The sequence below is a fragment of the Piliocolobus tephrosceles genome, chromosome 8 (genome assembly GCF_002776525.5).
Source record: "Piliocolobus tephrosceles isolate RC106 chromosome 8, ASM277652v3, whole genome shotgun sequence".
Classification (NCBI taxonomy): Eukaryota; Metazoa; Chordata; class Mammalia; order Primates; family Cercopithecidae; genus Piliocolobus; species Piliocolobus tephrosceles.
The window spans coordinates 14,568,034-14,589,468 of NC_045441.1; the positions used below are offsets into that span (position 1 = coordinate 14,568,034).

Sequence of the window (21,435 nt, forward strand, 5' to 3'; positions counted from 1 at the left end):
GTGGGCGGGGTGCGCGGGCAGGTGGGCAGAGGGCGCGGCGGGAGGGGGCTGGCTGGCCAGAGGGTCGCGCTGCCTCTTCCCAGAGGCGTGGTGGCGGCAGAGGGACCTGGGCGATCTTAAAAGACAGCGATGGCGACAGCGGTCCTGTTGCGGGGGCAAATGCCCTTTATAGATATTTTCTAGGTACGGATTTGAGACTTTGATAAATTAAGATACTTGATAGTAAACAGCCAGGCTGGGATCTGAATCCAGGTCTGTCCGACTACAAAATCTATTGCCTTGATCTCCTACAGTGATGAGAAAAACAAAACCAAACACGACCTTTTAAATGGAGACATTTCGGGGGGAAATAAAAATATTATTATTCGTTTTGTGATTTTTTTTCACTTGCAGCCTTAAGCTCCATTCCCCAGGGTCACATGAAGTTAGTTAAATTGATGCTAACGGTGTTTACTTAGATACAATCTGCAGAGAATTCTCTATAGAGAATTTTCTTATGCAATCAAGTTTTTCTGACTTCTGGGTTCTAAGATTTTTTTTTTAACAAGAAAAAAAAAGCGTAACCAAAACTGTGCTTATTGAGTAACAGAAAGCAGCGAGATGGAACACAAAGATATTCACCCTAATTATCACCTTTCCGCTGCATTCCCTTACCCTCAGTCCGCTGAGGAGCACAGAAATGTTATCCAAAGGTGGACGGGAAAGGGAGGAAAGGCCAAGACCCAACTGCAGCCTGGCCTGAGATGGCCACATCATATTCTGCTTCCTGCCTGGCTGCCCCGGGAGGGCTTGGATGGGCAGAGGGCCAAGTCAATGTCAGGCCTGGAACTTTACATGCTTTTCTCTCTTAGATATTATCATCCCCTTTCTCAGAGGAGGAACTGGAGATTCAGAGAGACTCTGTAGCCTCCGAGATCATGCAAGCATCACTAGTAGCAGAGAAGGGATATAGAGCGAGTGTGACGGTCCATAAGACTTTCTCTTCCCACCACACCACACTCACCCAGCAAGAACTGGAATAAATGACAAGGGAGGGAAGAGGGGCTCAGACTTCTCTGTGTATTTACCAGGATGCAGAATGTGTTCCTGTAAGTGTACCCCAAGTAGGGAATTTCGCCCTTTAATGAAAAAGGTTGAAGGAGGAAGACTTCCAGTTTACTGGATGAAACATAATGCAGCAATCAAACAGCCTGACTCTTTTGAGTGAATATCAATAGGAATACCAGCATACTATTCACTTGTTCTTCAAAGGAAAAAAATGAAACTAACGAGTCCTTGATTCCATGACATGGATAAATGTTCTGAGCAGGAAGAAGTTAATGATCACTGGGAAGGCTTCATAGAGCCAGAATATTCAAGTAAAAGTCTTGCCAAACAAGAAAAGGAGAAAGTTCATTTTTGTCACGCACAGTCTGGTTGCAACAGTAAAACCTAGCTTTTGTCATCATCACATTTTCTAATACCGAAAGGATGTATTTTAGGAAAAAAGCATCCCAAATTTACAGATATGCTTTTATTTATAGAACTTCATTATTTTTTGAATCAAACTCTTCAGTGAATTAATTTTTACCACCTCCTCAGGTATAGGATAAATGGGACATTTGCAGACAGTTCTTCCTTGCCCATGTTTGCTATGAGGTGAGGTGTGGACGTGGGGAACCTCTGGGGCAAGAGGATGGGTATGGCAGCCCCACGACTGGTCATGAGGCCCCACGTCACAGAGCCTCCACTTAAAGGGCAAAGCTGAGAGCCCCACCACACCTCATGATGGGGAGTTCCTCTGTCTAGAGATGTTATTTATTGTCATTCAAGTCAAAGAACTAAAATCCTAAGATAAAGAGCATACCCCAAAACCAAAACTAGGCCTCCTAACAGTAACTCTGTGCTGATCCTGCTTCAACAAGGAGGCAGAGTAGAGAGGAAGGAGGTGAAGGATATGGAATCCACTGAGCTCCCACTTTATGCCAGGCATATTATGCATCTATCTAAGCCAATGCTGGTAGATAGGCATTTCAATTTCATTTTCATAGTTGAGGCCACTGGGTGTCATAGAGCAACAAGTCAAGCTAACAGCAGGTTGAACTCGAATTAAAAGCAGAACTGAATGATTGCATGCTCGCCTGTATAGCACAATATGTGGATTTGCTTGGTATTGAAGAAATAGGTTTTAGTTCCAGCTGTACCATTTACTAGCTGAGAGGCCTTACACTACCCCCTCTTCCGCATGGGGAATCCCTTCCTGCCTCAAAATATTGTTTGGATTAAATGAGCCAATGTTTGTAAAAGTGTTTTGGAAATTGTAAACACCATAACAAAGAGTTATAGTTTAATTTTAACACATTTCATTCATTGCAATATGATTTCTCATATGAATTACTCGTAAGGATAGTCAATATTTATGGAGCTCCTAGTATAGGAAAGGCATCCTTCTTGATGAAATAAGGGGCTTTAACAATCCCTACAACATATGACTTTGATGTAGCAAAAATGAAATCTAGCATGTGTTATATGAAAGTAGCAGGTAACAAGTGGTCTAGCAAAGCTGCAGTGCTATATGCTCAGCGATAGAGGTATTTTTTGTAATATCCACTCCAATTCCTTAAGAAAATAGATGGTGGCAAAGAAGATTAGGTGATACTGCTCACTGAGTGATGAGAATTTTTACATACTGGATGTTCAGTGGGAGTTTCATTTTGTCCCAATCTCTGCTGACATTCTAAGCTCAGGAGAATGGTAGTAATCCAAAAGAAGAGGACAAAACCAGAGATTCTCAATGGAGGGCAATCCCTTCTCCAGCAGACATTGGTAACATCTGAAGACATTTTTTATTGTCACAAACGGAGGGAGAATGCTACTAGTATCTAGTGAGTAGAGGCCAGAGATGCTACTAAACATCCTACAATGCACGGGACAGCTCCACAAGAAAGAATTATCCAGCCCAAAATGTCGATAATGCAGAGGCTGAGAAACCCTGGTCTAGTTGGCTATATTTCTCAAAGACTTGCTAAGAGATAGACAAAATTGATGACTCCAACCTTCGGCTCATGAGCTATATCCAGGCTAAATACAGTAGAGCTTAGAGAATTCCTGGAAACTCTAATTTTGCAAAGACTTTCTCGGAAAAGCACTGTTGGGAGTTCCTTGGAAACTCCCTCCTCTCCCAGTGAGGAGATGATAGGTAGCTCTCCTACTTCCACACCAAATAAGACTCTCAGGTCCTACATCCACCGTGGGTCCAGAGCAGAGCCCTGTGTGTGGGTCATGGAAGTGTTGGGTCTGTGCCATGAGCGTTCGGTGGCCAGATAAACCAGTGAGGACTCTCACCTGGAAAAGCGGACAGGTGGTGGCTTCAGGTCATAGCACACGTGGTAACTTGGACCAAATCTCCCCTGAAACCAGTTAGATAATCATGATGAAATAATAATAATGAGAAAGAATATTTCTAAAAGTTTCTAAGAGTCAATAAGATGTGAATAGCTTTTACCCTGGCAAATGGACTGATTATCATGGTGTCATATAGCTATGGGTAGAGTTCCCATGTGATCCTGACCAATCAGCACCCTCAGAAATGACTGATCTGGGTGCAGGGCCTGGGAACACCCATTTTCTCTGTGAACACTCTACGAGGTTCCCCTTCCTCATCCTGGCACGGCTTCCTCATCCCCTTCCTCATTCCTCATTCTCCTGCTCCAGGTTTCCTGTCTCCTTGGCCTTCTCTTGGGCACTCAGTCTGAGCAGAAGGGACATCACAGCTACAGATATGCACCTGTTCTTCACTCTGGGAATGTGAACTTGTTCCCCTACTTCTCAGATTGGCTGAGGGATTTTTTTGAAAATGAATGTCTCATTTCTTGATAACTTTGGTTTCGTTGAAAATGCTGGTTTGTTTCTAGTTGAAACTGGGTAAAAACAATTGAAGCAAGTGAAAATCTTTATTTCATTAGCAGAAACAAAGCATATATTTTCACTGTAGGTTATCCAGATAGAACTTTTCATACATACTCAGGTACTGACAAATACCAAATCAGGCATTTGAGGCTTTGATATTTACTTGGAAAAAACCGTGTTCAAGGTCAATGATAGACAAAGAGTTGCAACCATATATGAAATTCTGTATATAAATTCTATATATAAAATTCTACTACTTCCCTTTAGTTCTTAATATAAAATTCCCAGAAAAGTAGAAAGACATGATGATCCAATACAATGGCCCCCAGGAACCTAGCATGACAGTGGAGCCGAGGCAATGAGCACTTGCCCTGTTATCATGTAGGCGACCACATCCTTCCCAATGTGGAAGAGCCTCCTTCAGTCCTCTGCCCTGGCTAGGCCTCAGCCTCAGCTTGCAGCACTTCCTGTGTTCCTCAGATGATGCCTCTGTGATCACAGGAAACCAGAAAGGGAGTCTGATGACTATCAATTGCACCCCACAAATGCCAGCAACTATACCCCCAAGTTTCTGATTTGACATCATTTCCTATTGACTTAGGTTCCTATTTAGAGACTAGGTTTGTTGAAACTACATGATTATTTCAGAGAGAAGGCAAGGTCCATTATTTCATTTTTTAGAGAATTCTAATCGTAGTGAAATGCTCAGGGTGAAGATACTGGCAAGGAACAAAATGGAATTAATATCCATTCAGTTCCCATTGACTGCCAGAAAATGGGATAGATGTCCTACATGTTCAGAATCTCAGGTGATTATCGTAAGAACCTGGTAAGTAAACCTATTCATGACAGAAATAACTGATGCTTAGACAGGGGCAGTTATCTGTCCAAACAAATAGTTCATGCTCTTTCAATTGCACTATTGGGCCACTTTGAATATCCTTAGTGTTTATTAACTTTATAGAAATAGGGCCAGGTGCGGTGACTCAGGCCTATAATCCCAACGCTTTCAGAGGCTGAGGTGGGTAGATCAGTTGACCTCAGGAATTTGAGACCAGCCTGGGCAACATGGTGAAACCCCATCTCTACAAAAACACAAAAATTAGCCAGGTGTGGTGGGGCGTGCCTGTAGTCTCAGCTATTCCGGAAGCTGAGGTGGGAGGATGGCTTGAGCCCAGGAGGCAAAGGTTGCAGAGCGCCAAGATTGCACCACTGCACCACTGCACTCCAGCCTCGGCTACAGAGCAAGACTCTGTCTCAAAAACAAACAAAACTTTATAGAATAAACTATGGCATTTGTGGGTAATTATGCACTGACCCGGACCTACTGCCTAGCCCTGCAGAGCTAGGTCAAGACAGAATGGGCAGTGACTCAAGAAGCCATGGCTAAAGGATCATGTTGGACACACATCTGGAAGAGTTCCCACCTCCCACCCCACCCTCACCCTGCTCCCCACCGGCATTCTGCCCTAGGACCCTCCTTCTTACTGGAGGGGAAAAGGCTAAGAAAACAGAAAATCATCTCTGTTATTGTGAACTTGCTTTAGCAGATAATATCATGGGTGGGATACCTGGAGAGGGATCAAAACCTCATGGCCCAGACTTAAGGAAATGATCAAAATGTGTAATGAGGATCATGTTTTGGAAACATGTGGCCAACATATTTTTATTCTCCAAAATAAATCATGTCACCTTTCGATCTATCTTTATTATAGCTAATCCATGATATTTACTACCCATAGAAAGAGAATATAGTTGCCTAGAACAAACTCACTTTTTGAATTAATTGTGAGATGTTGGGCTTGAAAATCAGGTTCAATTTTTTTTTAAAGAGTTTTCTAAAGTTGTGATTCTCTCATTTGTAGGTCTAAAGGCCACCCTGGCAAACCAAGAACACAGAATTTTATTACAGCTGCTGGATATGAAGACTCAGCATATGATATCGGTGACGTTAACACCCTCCCAGGGAGAAGCGCTGTTTCTTCTGGCTGGGAAGTGCGAGCCGGTGGGGAGAGTGAGAAGGGTAGAGCATTACATGGAGGAACTTCCTGGTTTCCTTGCCTCTGAGGGCCTTATGCCAGAGGGGATAGAAAGCCCATTAGAAACCCAGGATAGGCATAAGGAGAATCTGAGTGTCTGGCTCCTGTCAAGCTTCCCTAATATGGCCCTGGTAGAACTCCACCAAAAGTGGAAGGCATTTGCAAAGGTGAGCCCAAAGCAGTACCACTTTCCACACAGGCTGTGCATGTAGGAGTCCCAGATGCTTCTCAGGGTCTCTGAGAGGATACAAAGGTACTGAGGGGGCCGGTGAGCACAGCACCTGGGATTTGGATGAGAAGCTGCAGGAAAGGAACTTTACATCCCAAGGACATGGTGTGGAGTCAATAGTGGTAAGTTCAGTCTGGTTATTACACCAGCCAGTTCAGAGGAAGAGTGAAATCCCTTAGATCAGCAGGGCAAAGTGCTGGAAGTTGTTGAGGATGCAGAGGGTAGCAGGAAGACAACTCTAAGAACTCATTCACACACCCTGCCCCTGGGTAGCGAGGTCATCCTGGGGATGAGAAGGAGGAAGAGAGAGAAACACAGAAAAGCCTAAGCAGGCACCACAAAGAGACCGAGCCCATCTGAAAAAGGCTGCTCTAACCTGATGGAAACTATTTTAAGTTGGTAAGTTTAGTGCCTCCCCGCAATATCAGAACGAGCAAGAGATGACAGGTATAGGTTGTGTACATTTCCCCTCTGCATTGAATGATACAGTGCGCCTGTTCCACCGCTGTGCCCTGCTCAAAGTTAGTGGGGTGGCTGTGGCCTGCTCAAAGTCACTTGGGTAAGGGGCGCCAGTGGGAACCAAAATCCCATCTCACACCCACCCCCTGCACACTCTGGAGCTGGGCTGTGACATGCTGGAGAAAGGTGTCTTTGTCTAATTATTCTGCCTAAGGGCATGCCTTTTGTTAATTAGTAAAAAGAAGCCTTATTTGTGCTCTGGGGAGTGGGGGGTCTGTTTAGGAGGTAATTCGTGATAAAGCCACACAGATAAGATACAAGGCTTTCAATAAATTGAATCTATGAAGCTTCCTAACCCCATGGAAAGACAAAATGAGTTTACACAAAAATAATCATTAAAGAACTAATGAAAATAATGTTTGAATTCAGCCACCAGACATTACATTCCAGAGCCTTGAGAAAACCTGATGGTCATGAAAAAAGTCATTCACGTAAGTGACCCCATGGTGTGAAGTCAAGGAGTGCAGACTCTGGAGTCAGAGGGCTTGAGTCAACCTGAGCGTCTTCAGCTTTGTCTTCTGTGTGACAGGCTCCAGTGACTGTTGTGAGGATTAGTTGAGATAATAAATACAAAATGCTGAGCATCAAGCCTGGAGTAGTGAAAGGACTCAGTAAGTACTAATTACCAGTATTTGTTATTTAATTTCACTTTTGTCTACATCCCCTTGTGTGAAATGGTTTGGACAACTAATCAAGGAAAACCTTCCCTCAGGGACATTGCTGATATTGCAATCTTCACTAGATACACTTATCTCTACCTCCACCTCCACCTCCACCTCCACCTCTATCTCTTCTCTGTCTCTATCTCTATCTCGCTTAACTATCTAATTACTTGTAAATGAACTGGTGGGTTTGTTGTTGTTGCAGCCTGGCTAATGTTATCCAGATGTATCTGAAACCTCAGGAGTGGCATGGAACAGTAGTCCCTGCTTGAACCATTTACCTCCTTTCCTGACATCAGCGATCACACACACCTGAAGCGATCACACTGACCTGAAGCCTCTGACCTGTCCTCGGAGGCAAAGACTGGGTAGACAAGGTGCCTGGTTACCAGCAATCATCTGCAATTTCCTCTGAGCTAATGAGATTGCTTTTCTCTTTGCTCAAATTATGTGAGAATATTTTTAAAAAGAATTTAATGTGCTCTTTTGATGTTTCAGGTGTTCAGTCAAAAGCCTATGTTATTCTCCATCTCTCTCTCTCTCTTTTCCTAGTTGGGTAATCAAAATGGCACAACCAGAAATATTTATATCTGCAACAGAAAAGAAGAATACATGTATTCATGCACAAGTACTTTATATATGTATATAAGTTTGTGTGTACATATATCTATATAATTGATATATTTGGGAGAAATAAAAGGTTTCATTAAGCACACAGGTTCTAGAGTTAGACCCTCTGTTGCAAATTACTGTCCTGTCACTTAATTCCTGACAGAACAAAGTGCATACTTGGACAAAATGCCTGCTCTGTAAAAATGCCTTGGTCTTAAATAAAATGCCTGCTATGTCAAAGCTTCTATTTTCCCATCCGGGGAATGGGAACAATAATAAGAGCCTCACTTAATAGATAATGGACAAAGGTGCTTGCAGCACAGAGCCTGCCACAGACAATGTCCTCAATTAATGCAAACTATTAATATTATGAAAAGTGAATATCTGTTTTCTGACAATGTTTTCAATAATATAAATTATGTCTTTGTTCCCTTTGTTTGAAAAAACCAATAAAAAAAAAAACCAAAAAAGTGTCTTTAAACCATTTGTCTTTCTTCTAGACTGCTAGTAATCCTTTCTTGTGTTTAGGGAATTTTTACCTCATGGGTTTTGGTGAATGAATGAATTCATCTCCCTCTACAGAAAAGAAAATGCCTGATGCATTTTCTCAGCCTTTATTCCAGGTAGTCAGGTAGACTGTGGACTCCAGCAATTAGACACACTCCTCACAACCTCCCCATCACACACACACACACACACACACACGGCTGCTGGAGTTGCAGGGTGTGGAAGGAACTGTCTGGCAGGAATGGAATGTGCAGGGTGCCTAGTGAGTTCCAGGGTGACTGTGGCTGCCCTAGCTGTGGCAGCACCAGGACTCTAAGCTGGGCCCTGCAGACTGGCTCAGCCTGCAGCATGGGTGCCCTCTCCTCCTTCCCATTCCCAGGACACATCCTGTGCAGGGGAAGAGTGAGTCCTTCTAGTTGTAGCCACAGGCCCGTTGGTCTGCTGACCTCTACCTCCTCAACATTCAACTCCCCAGCATTGAGTATCTCAGAAATGGTATTTATCAGAAAAGAGGGTAAACAGGGCAACTGCTTTAGGAGGAGCCATCCGAGCCAGCTGCTTCATCTCCTGTCTCCTAGGGAGGACCCAAGCTGTCAGAGTTCACACCTGTCCCACACAACACGAGCCAGAGCTGGACAAAAGTGACAGGGACAATCACTGTCCAAGGTTAAAGGAGCCCTGAGGCACCAGAAGATCTCCAAGAAGGCCACATGGAAATCATAAAATGGAACCGAATGGAGGGGAAGAGAAGTTCTGTAATGTGGGAAAATGAAGTACTAACAATATTTGACTGGTTTCCCTTGATTTAGCTGGGTTACCACTTCAAAACAGTCAGCAAAGCATTTTAACAATGAAAAGTGTTGGGGAAATTAAATGGCTGGAAGTGGAGGGAAACTGTGCATGGTGGTGCATGCCTGTAGTCCTAGCTACTCAAGAGGCTGAGGCAGGAGAATGGCTTGAGCCCAGGAATTCAAGGCTGCAGTGAACCATGATTATACCACTGCACTCCATCCTGGCCAACATAGCAAGACCCTATCTCTACAAAATAAAAAAAAAATAGGGGGGAGATAAAAATGTAGTAGTAATAATAAAATCTACTAATTACTGAAAATTTACTGTATGTCAGGAGCTATACTAGGTGTACTTGGCTATTTAGTCTGAATAACAATTTTAATACTGGTGTTATTATTGTATCCATTTGCAGATGAGAGATTTGAGACGCAGAGAGATTAGGAAGTCTGCACAGGGTCAGGCAGCCCCTGTGTGATAAAGATGAACAGTCAGACATTTAAAAATGTTTTGGTTGTAGTTGCTCACGCCTGTAATCCCAGCACTTTGGGAGGCTGAGGTGGGTGGATTGCTTGAGCTCAGAAGTTGGAGGCCAGCCTGGGCAACGTGGTGAAACCCCGTCTCTACAAAAAATACAAAATTAGCCAGGCGTGGTGGTGTGCGCCTGTAGTCCCAGTTACTCAAGAGGCTGGGGATGAAAGGATTGCTTGAGCCTGAGAAGATGAGGCTGCAGTGAGCCATGAGTGTGCTACTGCACTCTAGGGTGGGCGACAGAGCAAGATCTTATCTCAAAAAATATATATAAATAAAAAATTCTCCAATGACATGGGAAGTTGCTCAGAATATAAGCTGAACTGAAAGAATACAGAACACTATACATGTAAATATATCTATAGTCCATAAAATCATATTAATATTCGTGTATCTACAATGAAAAAATCTACAGTCGAGCATATGATAATGCGAATAGTAGTGGGCCTTCGTGATACGACCATAGACGTTTTTATTGTTATTTTTCCCCATTGCTCTGAGTTTCTTCGACCAGCACCGTTACCAGCACGTTCTACCTATCCACTGTGTGACTTCTGTGCAGTTACTTGATGACTCTGTGTCTCATTACCTCATCCATAAAATGAAAATTCCAAGTACCCATATTATATGATCACTGTGAAGATTAGAAGGTGAAAATCATTTAGAACAAAAAGCTAGCAAATAGAAAATGCTCAGTAAGTATTTGCTATTATAAAAGTTAATGTTTATTAAATACGCAACAATTTAAAATATTATGCTGAGGAAAAGTGTTTATGAACAACTCCTAAGCAATTAGAAATCCTTCTCATTTCCATAGAAGTTAAGCAATCCCCATGGCCCCCTCAAATTCGTGCAGAGAACCCCCTCAAGACTGCTAGCCTGATCTCAGATAAGCAGTGTGAGCAGGAGTGGGGCGCAGTGCTGAGCCTGCAGGTGGCACTGAAGGGCCCAAAAAACCACTTTCTTTTCTCTCCCCAATTCAGGCCACACCCTCCAGCCCCTGACCCGAGGTGTCTAGCCACCAGGTCCGCACTTCCTTGCCTTCTCCTTGGGGACACCGCCCTGAAGACAGGATGTCACTGCTGGAAGCATTCGCCTTCTCCTCCTTCTGGGCATGTGAGTTGCTGTCTGAACATTTCAGTCTAGCTGTGTGACCAAAATAATTCTTCAATGTTTCCCCCTTCCACTCTCAGATGTTCATTGGAAATTCTCCTCTTTTACTTACAGTTGGACTTGGATTATCAAAAGTGGAGCAGTTCCAGCGATCCGTTTCCACGGAAGTCAAGAAAAGTATTGACATACCTTGCAAGATATGGAGCACAAACTTTGAAAACGATGTCATTCACTGGTACTGGCAGAAACCGAATCAGGCTTTGGAGCATCTGATCTATATTATCTCAACAAAATCTGCAGTTCAAGGCAGCATGGGTAAGAGGAGCAACAAAGTGGAAGCAAGAAAGAATTCTCAAACTCTCACTTCAATCCTTACCATCAAGTCCGTAGAGAAAGAAGACATGGCCATTTACTACTGTGCAGGATGGGATTACACTGTACTAGAACTGTAGAGACAAGATGCACAAAATCCCCTCCCAGGGTCTGTGCCCACCACATCCTTCCCAACAGGGGCAACCACAGCCAGTCCCCAGCTGGGCTCCCAGACTCAGGCTCGCCTTCACTGAGTGTCTTCCAGGGCTTTCCAGGAAGCTGTTATGGGTTATGCTTATACTTTCATTCCCACCTGATCCCAGGACTTGTGCTCCAGAATCTTTATTTGACACTGTTTCTTAATGAGTTAAAGACTTGTCTGGGGACTGAGAGAACATAAGTCATGCCACTGTCCATCATATCACCACCTAGAGACTTCTAGTAAGTAGCAAGGTGCAGTTGAGAGAGGGATCCTTATTACGTACAGTCAAGACAACCCCCCTGCAATATAACTGTCACTGGTGCCATTTACAATGAAAGAAATGAAAGCTTACAGATTTGGGGTTGCATGATCTGCCAGACGAGTCATGTCTTTGAGCTGGTCTGTGAGACCACATCGAACAGTTTAAGGGTTGCAATTCTCTAAGTAAATGCTAGGATATCTGGGATAAATTCCGGAAGGAGTAAGTGCCTTTTTTTCTGCGAGGGGTAGAGAGGAGAATTTGTCAGCATGAGATAGTCAGACTAGAGCTCCAAGTCACCCCGGGGATTGTTGGATGAGACCCTCCATGTTGGAATAACCCTTGATCTTACCTGTAAAGGAAGAGAGAATTGCATCGTGTGTGTGTGTGTGTGTGTGTGTGTGTGTGTGTAAGTTCTCTACAATGTTCTCAATTCTTTGTATGTATTAGCTCTTTTAACCCACACTACCTATAATGTCTGCTCTGTTGTTCTCATCAAACATATCTAACTCCTGAAATAAGTGGAGTATTAGTTCATGCACTTGTCCAAACCACAGAGCTGATAAGTGGCAGGACAGCCTAGGGAGGAACCCAGGTAATCTGGTTCCTCTTGAATAATGACACTAAACTGCTTCTTAATCACAGGAGTATAAAAGAAAAGACACATTGTTTCTACCCCCATGGAGGAGACAGAACTGACCATCACGAAACATTAACTGACACAAATTACTACTGTGTGCTGAAGCATGTGCGCAGGGTTCCAGTGATTAGGTGTATTCAGAGAATAAAATGCCAATAAAGTACCAATTGACTTTTCAATATAAAAACATAAGAAATTTGGGTTTTCCATATCTAGGTATGTGACAGGTACTGTTATCTATACTTCATGTTCATTATCATTATTATGTGATCGTGTAAATTTCTTAAGTCTCTGGAAGTCCTTTAGGCACTTGTAGATGTGGAACTGAGACACAAAGATTTCAAATAACTCAGCCGATGTTGGATAGGGTAAGTTGTCTAGAAGGGTGCATATTGTCATAGGTCATTAATAGTGATATTCAGATGAGCTTTTGAAGGACCTGATATATTTTTAAATATAAAATTAGAAGAAGAGAATATAAAACTGTAAATGTAAAACCTGTTAAAAAATGTTTAATCATGGCCGGATGCAGTGGTTCACGCCTGTAATCCCAGCACTTTGGGAGGCCACGGCGGGCGGATCATGAGGTAAGGAGTTTGAGACCAGCCTGGCCAATATAGTAAAACCCAGTCTCTATCAAAAATACAAAAATTAGCCGGGCGTGGTGGTGCACGCCTGTGGTCCTAGCTACTCAGGAGGCTGAGGCAGGAGAATCGCTTGAATCCGGAAGTTGGAGGTTGCAGTGAGCTGAGATTGCACCACTGTACTCCAGTTTTGGTGACAGAGTGAGACTCTGTCTAAAAAAAAAAAAAAAAAAATTTAACCCTGTGATCCTGTGTAATGATCCAAACAAATATATTACTATCTACTATCTACATGTCTTCTTGGCAATCTCTGCTCGAAATGGCTCAGGTGGGAAGACTAAGAAACTTGAGGTAAGTAAAAACACTCACACTTCCGCTTCCACTTTGAAAATAAATTTCTTAGAGAAAGAAGATGAGGTGATGCACCACTGTGCCTGCTGGATTAGGCACCACAGGGTTAGAGTTGTCAAGATAACCTACACTGAAACTATCTCCAGGTCTGTGCCCATCCACATCCTCCTCCGTATGGGCAACTACAGCGGGTTGCTCAGCTGGGTGCCCAGCCAGAGTTGCCCCCTGCAGCTCTTCTGGAAAGTTGCAGGAAGACATCTTAGATTCTGCTCCCTTGGTGTGCAGAATTACATCAGTGATTCATGGTGTTGAAAGGGGAAAAGTTCTCTTGTCCCCTCTCAGGGCGTGCGATGAGGATGTGGCTCACTTTTTGGTGCCCCGCTCCTCAAACCTCTAGGGGGAGCATGCACACGTGCAGGTTGTGGGACTCCGACTCCACAGCAGTGCCTAGGGGTGCATGCTTATAACTCCTGAGGCCCCAGTAGGCCTGTGTTACAGGGTGCTCTTTTATTTTGGCCGTCCATAAGTGGCTTGTTTTAGTCAGCTCAATCACAAGGACGGAAAGCTTTCTGTATCCCGGGATTTCTTGCCTTGGTGTACCGAAAGAATTGGATAACATGTGGGCTTGGAGAATGGGTGCAAGGTTTTTTGTTGTTGTTGTTTTTGTTGAGACGGAGTCCTCCCTGTCGCTGGGCTGGAGTGCAGTGGCGCAATCTCCTTCACTGCAAGCTCCGCCCCCCGAGTTCACCCCATTCTCCCGCCTCAGCCTCCAGAGTAGTTAGGACTACAGGTGCCCGCCGCCACGCCTGGCTAACTTTTTGTATTTTTACTAGAGATGGGGTTTCACCGTGTTAGCCAGGATGGTCTCGGACTCCTGACCTCGTGATATGCCCGCCTTGGCCTCCTAAAGTGCTGGGATTACAGGCGTGAGCCACCGTGCCAGGCTGAGTGCAAAGTTTTATTGAGTGGAAGCAGCTCTTAGCAGATGGAGGAACCAGAAGGATGGAGTGGGAAGGTGGTTTTCCCCTGAAGTTGACAGCTCAGCGGCCGGGCTTTCCTCCAGCCACCCCAGCCAAACTCCGCTTTGTTCCTCCAGTCGATGGCCTGCAGCCTGCCAGACCCTGTAGGTGTGCTCTTCCACAGGAGTGTTCCTCTCGATGTCCAACCACATCTGTGTGTGCCCGCCAGGGTCTCGGAGGTTTTATAAGCACAGAATGGGGGCGTGGTGGGCCAGGGTGGTCTTGGGAAATGTAACATTTGGGCGTGGAGGCAGGAGTGCCTGTCCTCACCGAGGTCTGGGGACACAGGCCCTGGGGTGGATTCCTCGACAGGAACCACGCCCTTCCCTTCCCAGCACTTCCCTCCCCCAATCCCATATCGGTGTCAGCAATTAGGATCCGAATTAGGAACAGTTTGACACTATTTCCCACAACATTAGGGTATCTGGGAACTCTGAAAATACAGGGTGGGTGGCTTAGAGCAAAGTTCATCTGTCTAGTAATTCACTACCTAGAGATTTCTGGTAACTAAATGGTTCAGAATGAAAGCAGGAAGCGGTATATATTTTACACAGATACTCCCTGTTCTTATCACTATTTTCCCATTTGGTTCAATTGCATTGGAGGTTTTCAAAGTTAGAATGATCTGTCAAACATAGTAATTGTATGCTTTTTATTAGCACCTTGAGGCCATCCTGAAGAAATCTAGGGACAAGTAAGTAGATCTATAAGTAAACAATCAGCTGTTTGGGTTATATGACAGATGAAAGTGTAAATCCTGTGTCCTAGAGGAAGAGCATGCAGCTCACTTCACACTCAGGGCTTAGTGTTGGGACAAAACAAGCACTGTGCATTGGAACCCAGCTCCTAGGCACAGTGGGGGATCTCAGGGTGGGGGCTCTGCTTTGGAGATCTTGTCTTTCAGGGTTCTGCAAAGAAAACTAAAAATCCTGAGTAAAATAAGATTAGATAGTTAAGAAGAAAGATAATACATGCTCCCTGCATCGACAAAGGAAATAACCATGATACCCCTCATAAATTAATAAATAAGAAATAATGATTAACAATTATTTTATGTTTATTCCATGATTAATCATTGGGTAGTTGGGAACTTTCAAAAAATAATGAAACAAAGTGTAAACTGTAAAACTGTAAAAGTCCTCGCTCATTTCTTTGAAACTCACTTTCAAACAACAAAGAAATTAATGATGAAAAATCCTTAGTTTCGAAAATTTTCTCCTATTGTTACCTTTAGTACTATGGATATCTGACAGCATATTGCCATGCATGCAGTCTACTTACAGTCCTTGAAGTAATTACAACATATTTTTTCCCCATTCTTCCTTCTGAGGATCAGCTTGTACCATCCTGATAAGGTAAGAGGACAGATGCTATTGAAAGCCCAATGAGGGAATACCAGGAGCCTCCCTGGCAGGTCAGCCCCTTTCCAGGGGCACACTCAGAATCTGGAGTCCCACATCCTGTCCACCATGATTCCTGACCATGGTGGTCTACAGGGAGAATGACCCGAGCGCCTGAGTGAGTCTCAAGAGACCTCATCTCTCACCTGTTGCATACATAGAAGCAAAGGTAAGAAGACTGTCAAGGAAATACAGAGCCTGAGAACATGAACCTTTCCAGAAATAGGTGAGTGAAAAGATGAAATTCAGCTTTTCACAATCCCAGTGTTAAGTATTTTACATGGATTATTTTATTTAGTCCTCCAAAGAACAGTGTAAAGTGACCGTAGTGGCCACACAAGGTCAGGTCTTAGAAGATGAAGCCACTTTGACTTTTCAAGAGACTCCTGGGAGATTTACGGGGAAGAAAACTTAGAGACACACTAGAATGAGGAACAGGAAGAAAAGACACCTCATCTGTGTGAATTTAAAGTAGTGAAATACTATGTAGCAATTAAGCACAGTGTTTTTGAAGAATTATAAGTAAAATTGAAAATATTCACCATGTATTATCAAGGAGGATATTGAACACAGAACTGATTTAAATAGTAAGTTCTCATGTACATACATGTATGTATTGAAGAAAGAACAAAAGGAAAAAATTTCTCCAAAGTTTAAAGAGTGGGTATCTGTGAAAGCATGGGTGATTTTAACATCTTCTTGATACTTGCACAGATTTTACACATTGTAACAAAAAGCTGCTACTACTTTTAAAGATGTATGCCATAATGGCTTCAATATTTTATTGATTTATGCACTTAATGAAATTGTTTATACAACAATGTAAAATACAACTATATATGGCACACTTAAAATTATTTTTATGTTCTTCCACTTAATCACATAACTACTCTATAGCTCTCAGAAAAAAAACAAAACAAAAATACCAGCCTTCAAGATAATACTGGTTACTATTGAGCAGAAGGTCAGCAAACTATGTCTGTGGCCAGTAGTCTCCAGTTTTGTAAATAAAGTTTTATTGAAATACAGCCATGCCTATTTATTTATATATTGTTTATGGCTGTTTTTGCTAGCTGCTTTTGCACTCGAATGGTAGAGTACAGTCAGTCAGTCTTCAGTATCTATGCATTAAACATCTGAGAATTCAACGAACTGTGGATCAAAAATATTTGAAAAAAATAAAAAATTATAATACAGCAATAAAAATAATACAAATAAAAACAATATAATATAGGAACTACATACATAGTATTTACATTGTATTAGGTACTGTACGTAATCTAGAGAGAATTTGAAGTATAGAGGAGGATGTGCATTTGTTATATGCAGATACTATGCCATTTTATATCAGGAACTTGAGCATACATGGAGTTTGGTATCTGCTGGGAGTCCTGGAACCAATCCCCTGCAGATTCTGAGAGATGACTGTAGCTACAGCAGAGACCAGCAAAGCCCAAAATATTTACTATTTGGGTCTTTATAGAAAATGATTTGCAGTCACTGCCCTAGAGTGATATACTCATGAGTGACATTTATTCATATTTAGTGTTTCCCAATTTCTCGATGTTTCTTTAATGATTATTTGTTACACACCCACCCTCCCCATATTAGCTGTGTGACTTTAGATAAATTAGTTAGCCTATGTTTGATTCATTTTCCTGATTGTAAAATGGAGAACATACTAATAATTACTCGAATAAATTGTTGAGAAAAGTAACTTAAATAATACAAATAAAGTTCTTGCAAGTGCTTGGGGCATGCCTAATGCTCAACAAATTGAAGCACTACATTGATCCTATGAGTTATTATTGCATATTAGAAAATAAAATTATTTAGGCTAATACTCTAAGTCCTTGGTACTCAAAGTTTGATTTGTGAACCAGCAGCATTGGCTTCACATAGGAGCTTCTTTTAAATCTAGTCAGTCAAGCCTCAGCCCAGGTCTACTGAGTCAGAAGCTCTTTTCAGAAGGTCCCTCCTACATACTATGGTGTGGGGAGTGGGGGTCTAAGGACCAAAGTGTTCAAGACATAAGCTCCACAGTCTGGGACAAGTGCAAGCCAATCCCACTTCCATAGCATGGTTTTATCTAGTGTCCTCTCTAATTTCTGGAGAGCAATATTAAGCTGATGTTTGGCCTCTCTGGGGCAGAAATAGATGACAACTTCCCAATTAATTTTAAAAAATGTACTCAACTGTCCACGTATGTGTACTTTTATTTTCATTTATAAAATTTGTTATAAAATCAGCACAAATTTTCAGTATTTTATATAGTGAGAAATACAGGTTTTTTATAACCTTGAGTTTTAGATCCACAGTCAACCCACAAGAAGAGTAATTTTTGCTTCGAGCACAAAAAACATATCACTATATCCTCATATCCACATATCACATATCCTCATATCACTAAGGCTACTGAAAAATGAAATAGGAGGGAACAGGGAAGGGGAGAGAAAATGAAGTTAATTGCCACTGTCACCACTCACCCACACCTCACCCTTCATAGGAAGAGCTCTCCTCTAACCATCACCATATTGCCAGATCTCCTGGGCACTGGAGTATTTAGAGGGCCAGCCATTTCAGACCTGACAACGCTACACTCTACAGAGAGGGCTGTCAGGGAGTCACTGTGACCCACTACTTCTTTCCTTGACATCTGCTTAGACCAAGCTCCCCCTGCCACACACTAAACATTCTAGGTACAGGCATCCTCACTTTCCTGCTTTTCCTTGGGAACACAGCCTGGCAGACCAGAGCATGTTAGCACTAGGAGCATGTAGAGATTCACCTTGGGGAATGCTCCTCAGTCATTTCACTTTGTATGTCAGGTGAAGAAATTCTTTATCACTTCATCTTTACATATCAGGTGTTCACAAGAATTAATTTTCTTTGCTTACAGTTATTCTTAGGGAGTTAAAGTTGGCACAAATTTAAAATGCCCAAGGCAAAAGATAGTGATGCTTTTATACCTTGTAAAATACCCAGCCAAGACTGAAAACGAAGTCAAAAACTGGTGTCAACTGAAACCAAAGTCAGCATCAGATGTGTGTTGACAATCGCACCTGCTCAGGGTCCATTAGGTGTTGCAGTTACAATGATGCTCATCCTTCCACTTCCACCTTGAAAGTAAATTTCACAAAAAGGAAGGTGAGGTCACTTACTGCTGTGATTATTGAGCCACTGGCCATCAAGCACACACTTCCCTGCCTTCTCCTTGGGAGACAGCAGGATGTCATTGCTGAAAACATCATCTTCTCCTCTCTCTGCCTTCATACGTGTTCCCCATCATTTTGACTCTTGAGGAGAGAACAAAGAAATTCTTTAATGGTGCATCGTTATACCTTAGGTTTTCATACGGATTTCTCTTCTCTGCTTACAGCTTGTTTTGAATAGAATAAGTTGGAGCAACCTGAAATATTAATTTCCAGAGAAAAATATTACAAAACCAAATACTATCTGGGGTGGCATCTAGTCGCTTATACTGGCTGAAGCATAACTTAATGCATTTTCCTCAACACATGACCTGATCAATTCACTTAGGGGCTGTAGCTGAAAATGATGTTCCTAGATCTGCTTTGTCCTATAAGATAAAACCTCAGGAAAAGGAAGTGGGGATAGTTATGTGCTTGCTGGAATCACAGATGAGAGATGTCAGGACACCCACACAGAATCCCTCTTTAGGTCTGCGTGTACCGGCCCCCTTCCAACAGGAGCACAGGCTCAGCATGTTGTGAGGGTTGGACTGCACCTCCCCGGACTTCCCCCTCAACCTCTGGAAACTTGATTATGTTCACACACTAGGACATACAGAAATCAGTGTACTCTGTGCTCACAGTCCAGGAATTACCTGTAAGTTTATACGATCGCGACTCAAAGAGGGAATCACTGAGTGGCAGGAAACAGGTTGGGTGTCTTATACATTTTATATAACCATTGCAATACTTTTGCAACGTCATCTTCATTTTTTCCACTTTAATATGAAATAATTTGAAAGATAAAATACCTTCTGAAATCCCAAATGCCCACGTTTCCTCAGCAGTGTCCTGTGACCTGAAGAAGTTAGCATTCGTTTGCTCTACTCATGCTGGGAGTGAGTGTGAAATGAAGCTCCTGCCCTCTCCTCAGGCTCATTCCACACTGAGGGATCCTGCTACAGCCCAGCTGGCACACTTCCTTTGCACAGGTCTCAGATCCTCCTAAGGAAGGGAGGGGGCATTAGATTATCCACTGACAAGGCAGATACCCACCAGGATGGATCCTCTTCCTGGCTTCTGCCTGTGATCACAACAGCCATTTATTTAAACTGTTGAAAGCCAAAAATAAAGAGAAACTCTTGAAGGTAGCTAGAGGAAAAAAAGCAGATTTTCCATCTGAAGCTATGCAAGCAAGAAGACACTGGAGTGAAATCTTCAAAGTGTTGAATAAAAAAAACTGTCACTTGGCATAAAGACAGCTTCAGACAAAACAAAAACTGAGAGAATTCATTGCCAGCAGATGCACTTCACAAGAAATGTTAGAAGAAGTCATTCAGGCAAAAAAAATGATATGGGTCAAAAACTTGAATTCACACAAAGAAATGATAAGCACTGGAAATAGAATAATTGAAGGTAAAACATTTTTCCTTAAATATTATTTTTTAATTGCTCTAAAACAGGAGTTGGCAAACTATTTTTGTAAAGGGCCCAACAGCAAATATGATCTATGTTGGGGGACAACATCGTCTCTGTCCTAACTACTCAAATGGGCTATTGCAACACAAAAGTCCTTGCTACTCTTAGGTCCGGAGGGACATGGAGCTGTTATAACAACCGGGAGGGCATCTTTATTGAAAAGGACACAGTCAACCATTCTTAGTTTGAGTTCCCCTGGGAAGTGAGCCTCAGGCTTTAAGGACAACTAGTTTGTTTGGGAGATACAGGAAGACTAGTAGGAGAGTTAGGAAGTGATGTTAAGAAAAGGAAGGCAGAGAATTAAGTTACTTTCATTAACTAGATAATAAATGAGTAACAAGAACCTCATAGAAGTTCAAAACCTAAGTGATCAATTAAATCATAATTTCTTGTTCTTCTGTTCCTGTAATTTGTGGGACTGGCCATGTAAAATAAATAAAATCTGCAGACCCCTATGTGATCTGATGGTCAGTATGGTGGTGAACCAGGGAATCTTGCTAAGTGTCAGAACATGATAAGAAAGTAACCACAGAACAGAAAAATATTCCTGGTGTTATCTTAAGTTATAAAGACAGAGCTTAAAATTGAGCACACATCTTGTATCTATGTGAAGCAAATGAAAAAGATGAGCAGAAATTAGCCTGTAAGGGAATACACCAAACTGTTAATAGTAGTTGCCTCTGGTTGATGGGGACAAAAAGTCACTATTTTCTCCTCTAGGTTTCTTTATGACCCCACTGAATCTATACTTGTTTTATAATAGGAAATAACAATGGCCCTTGTTTTTAAAATGTATAAAAATGTTTTGTTTTAAAAGTATACTTCAAGGACACAACCTCTGTAAGTTTCCCATTTAATGGTAACATTCAAAAGAAAGAGAATCTGAAATAAGTTTGCTCTGGCTTGGCTGTCTACAGGAGAAAGCTGGGTCATATGTAAGTTAGCTCTTGCCTTAGCCTAGATCCACAGCTAAGTGGATCTAGGTGTTGATGTGCAGTGAGAGCAACTGTGTTAGAACACTTGCCCCGAGGCACCTCAAAGGCAGACTTTAGGGTTTCTCTTTTTGTCTCTCCCTCTCTGCTTTAGACCAATAAAAAATGTTAATATTT

At 42.4% G+C, this 21,435-nt stretch overlaps 1 gene segment (V, D, J or C); it reads left to right on the plus strand.

The window, feature by feature from the left end:
• The window catches only part of LOC116418884, a 59,617-nt gene that overhangs the window by 16,254 nt on the left and 21,928 nt on the right, over positions 1 to 21,435 (plus strand). The window contains 2 exon segments of the C gene segment in view: positions 11,010 to 11,322; positions 11,875 to 11,883. Coding sequence covers positions 11,314 to 11,322; positions 11,875 to 11,883 — 18 coding nt within the window.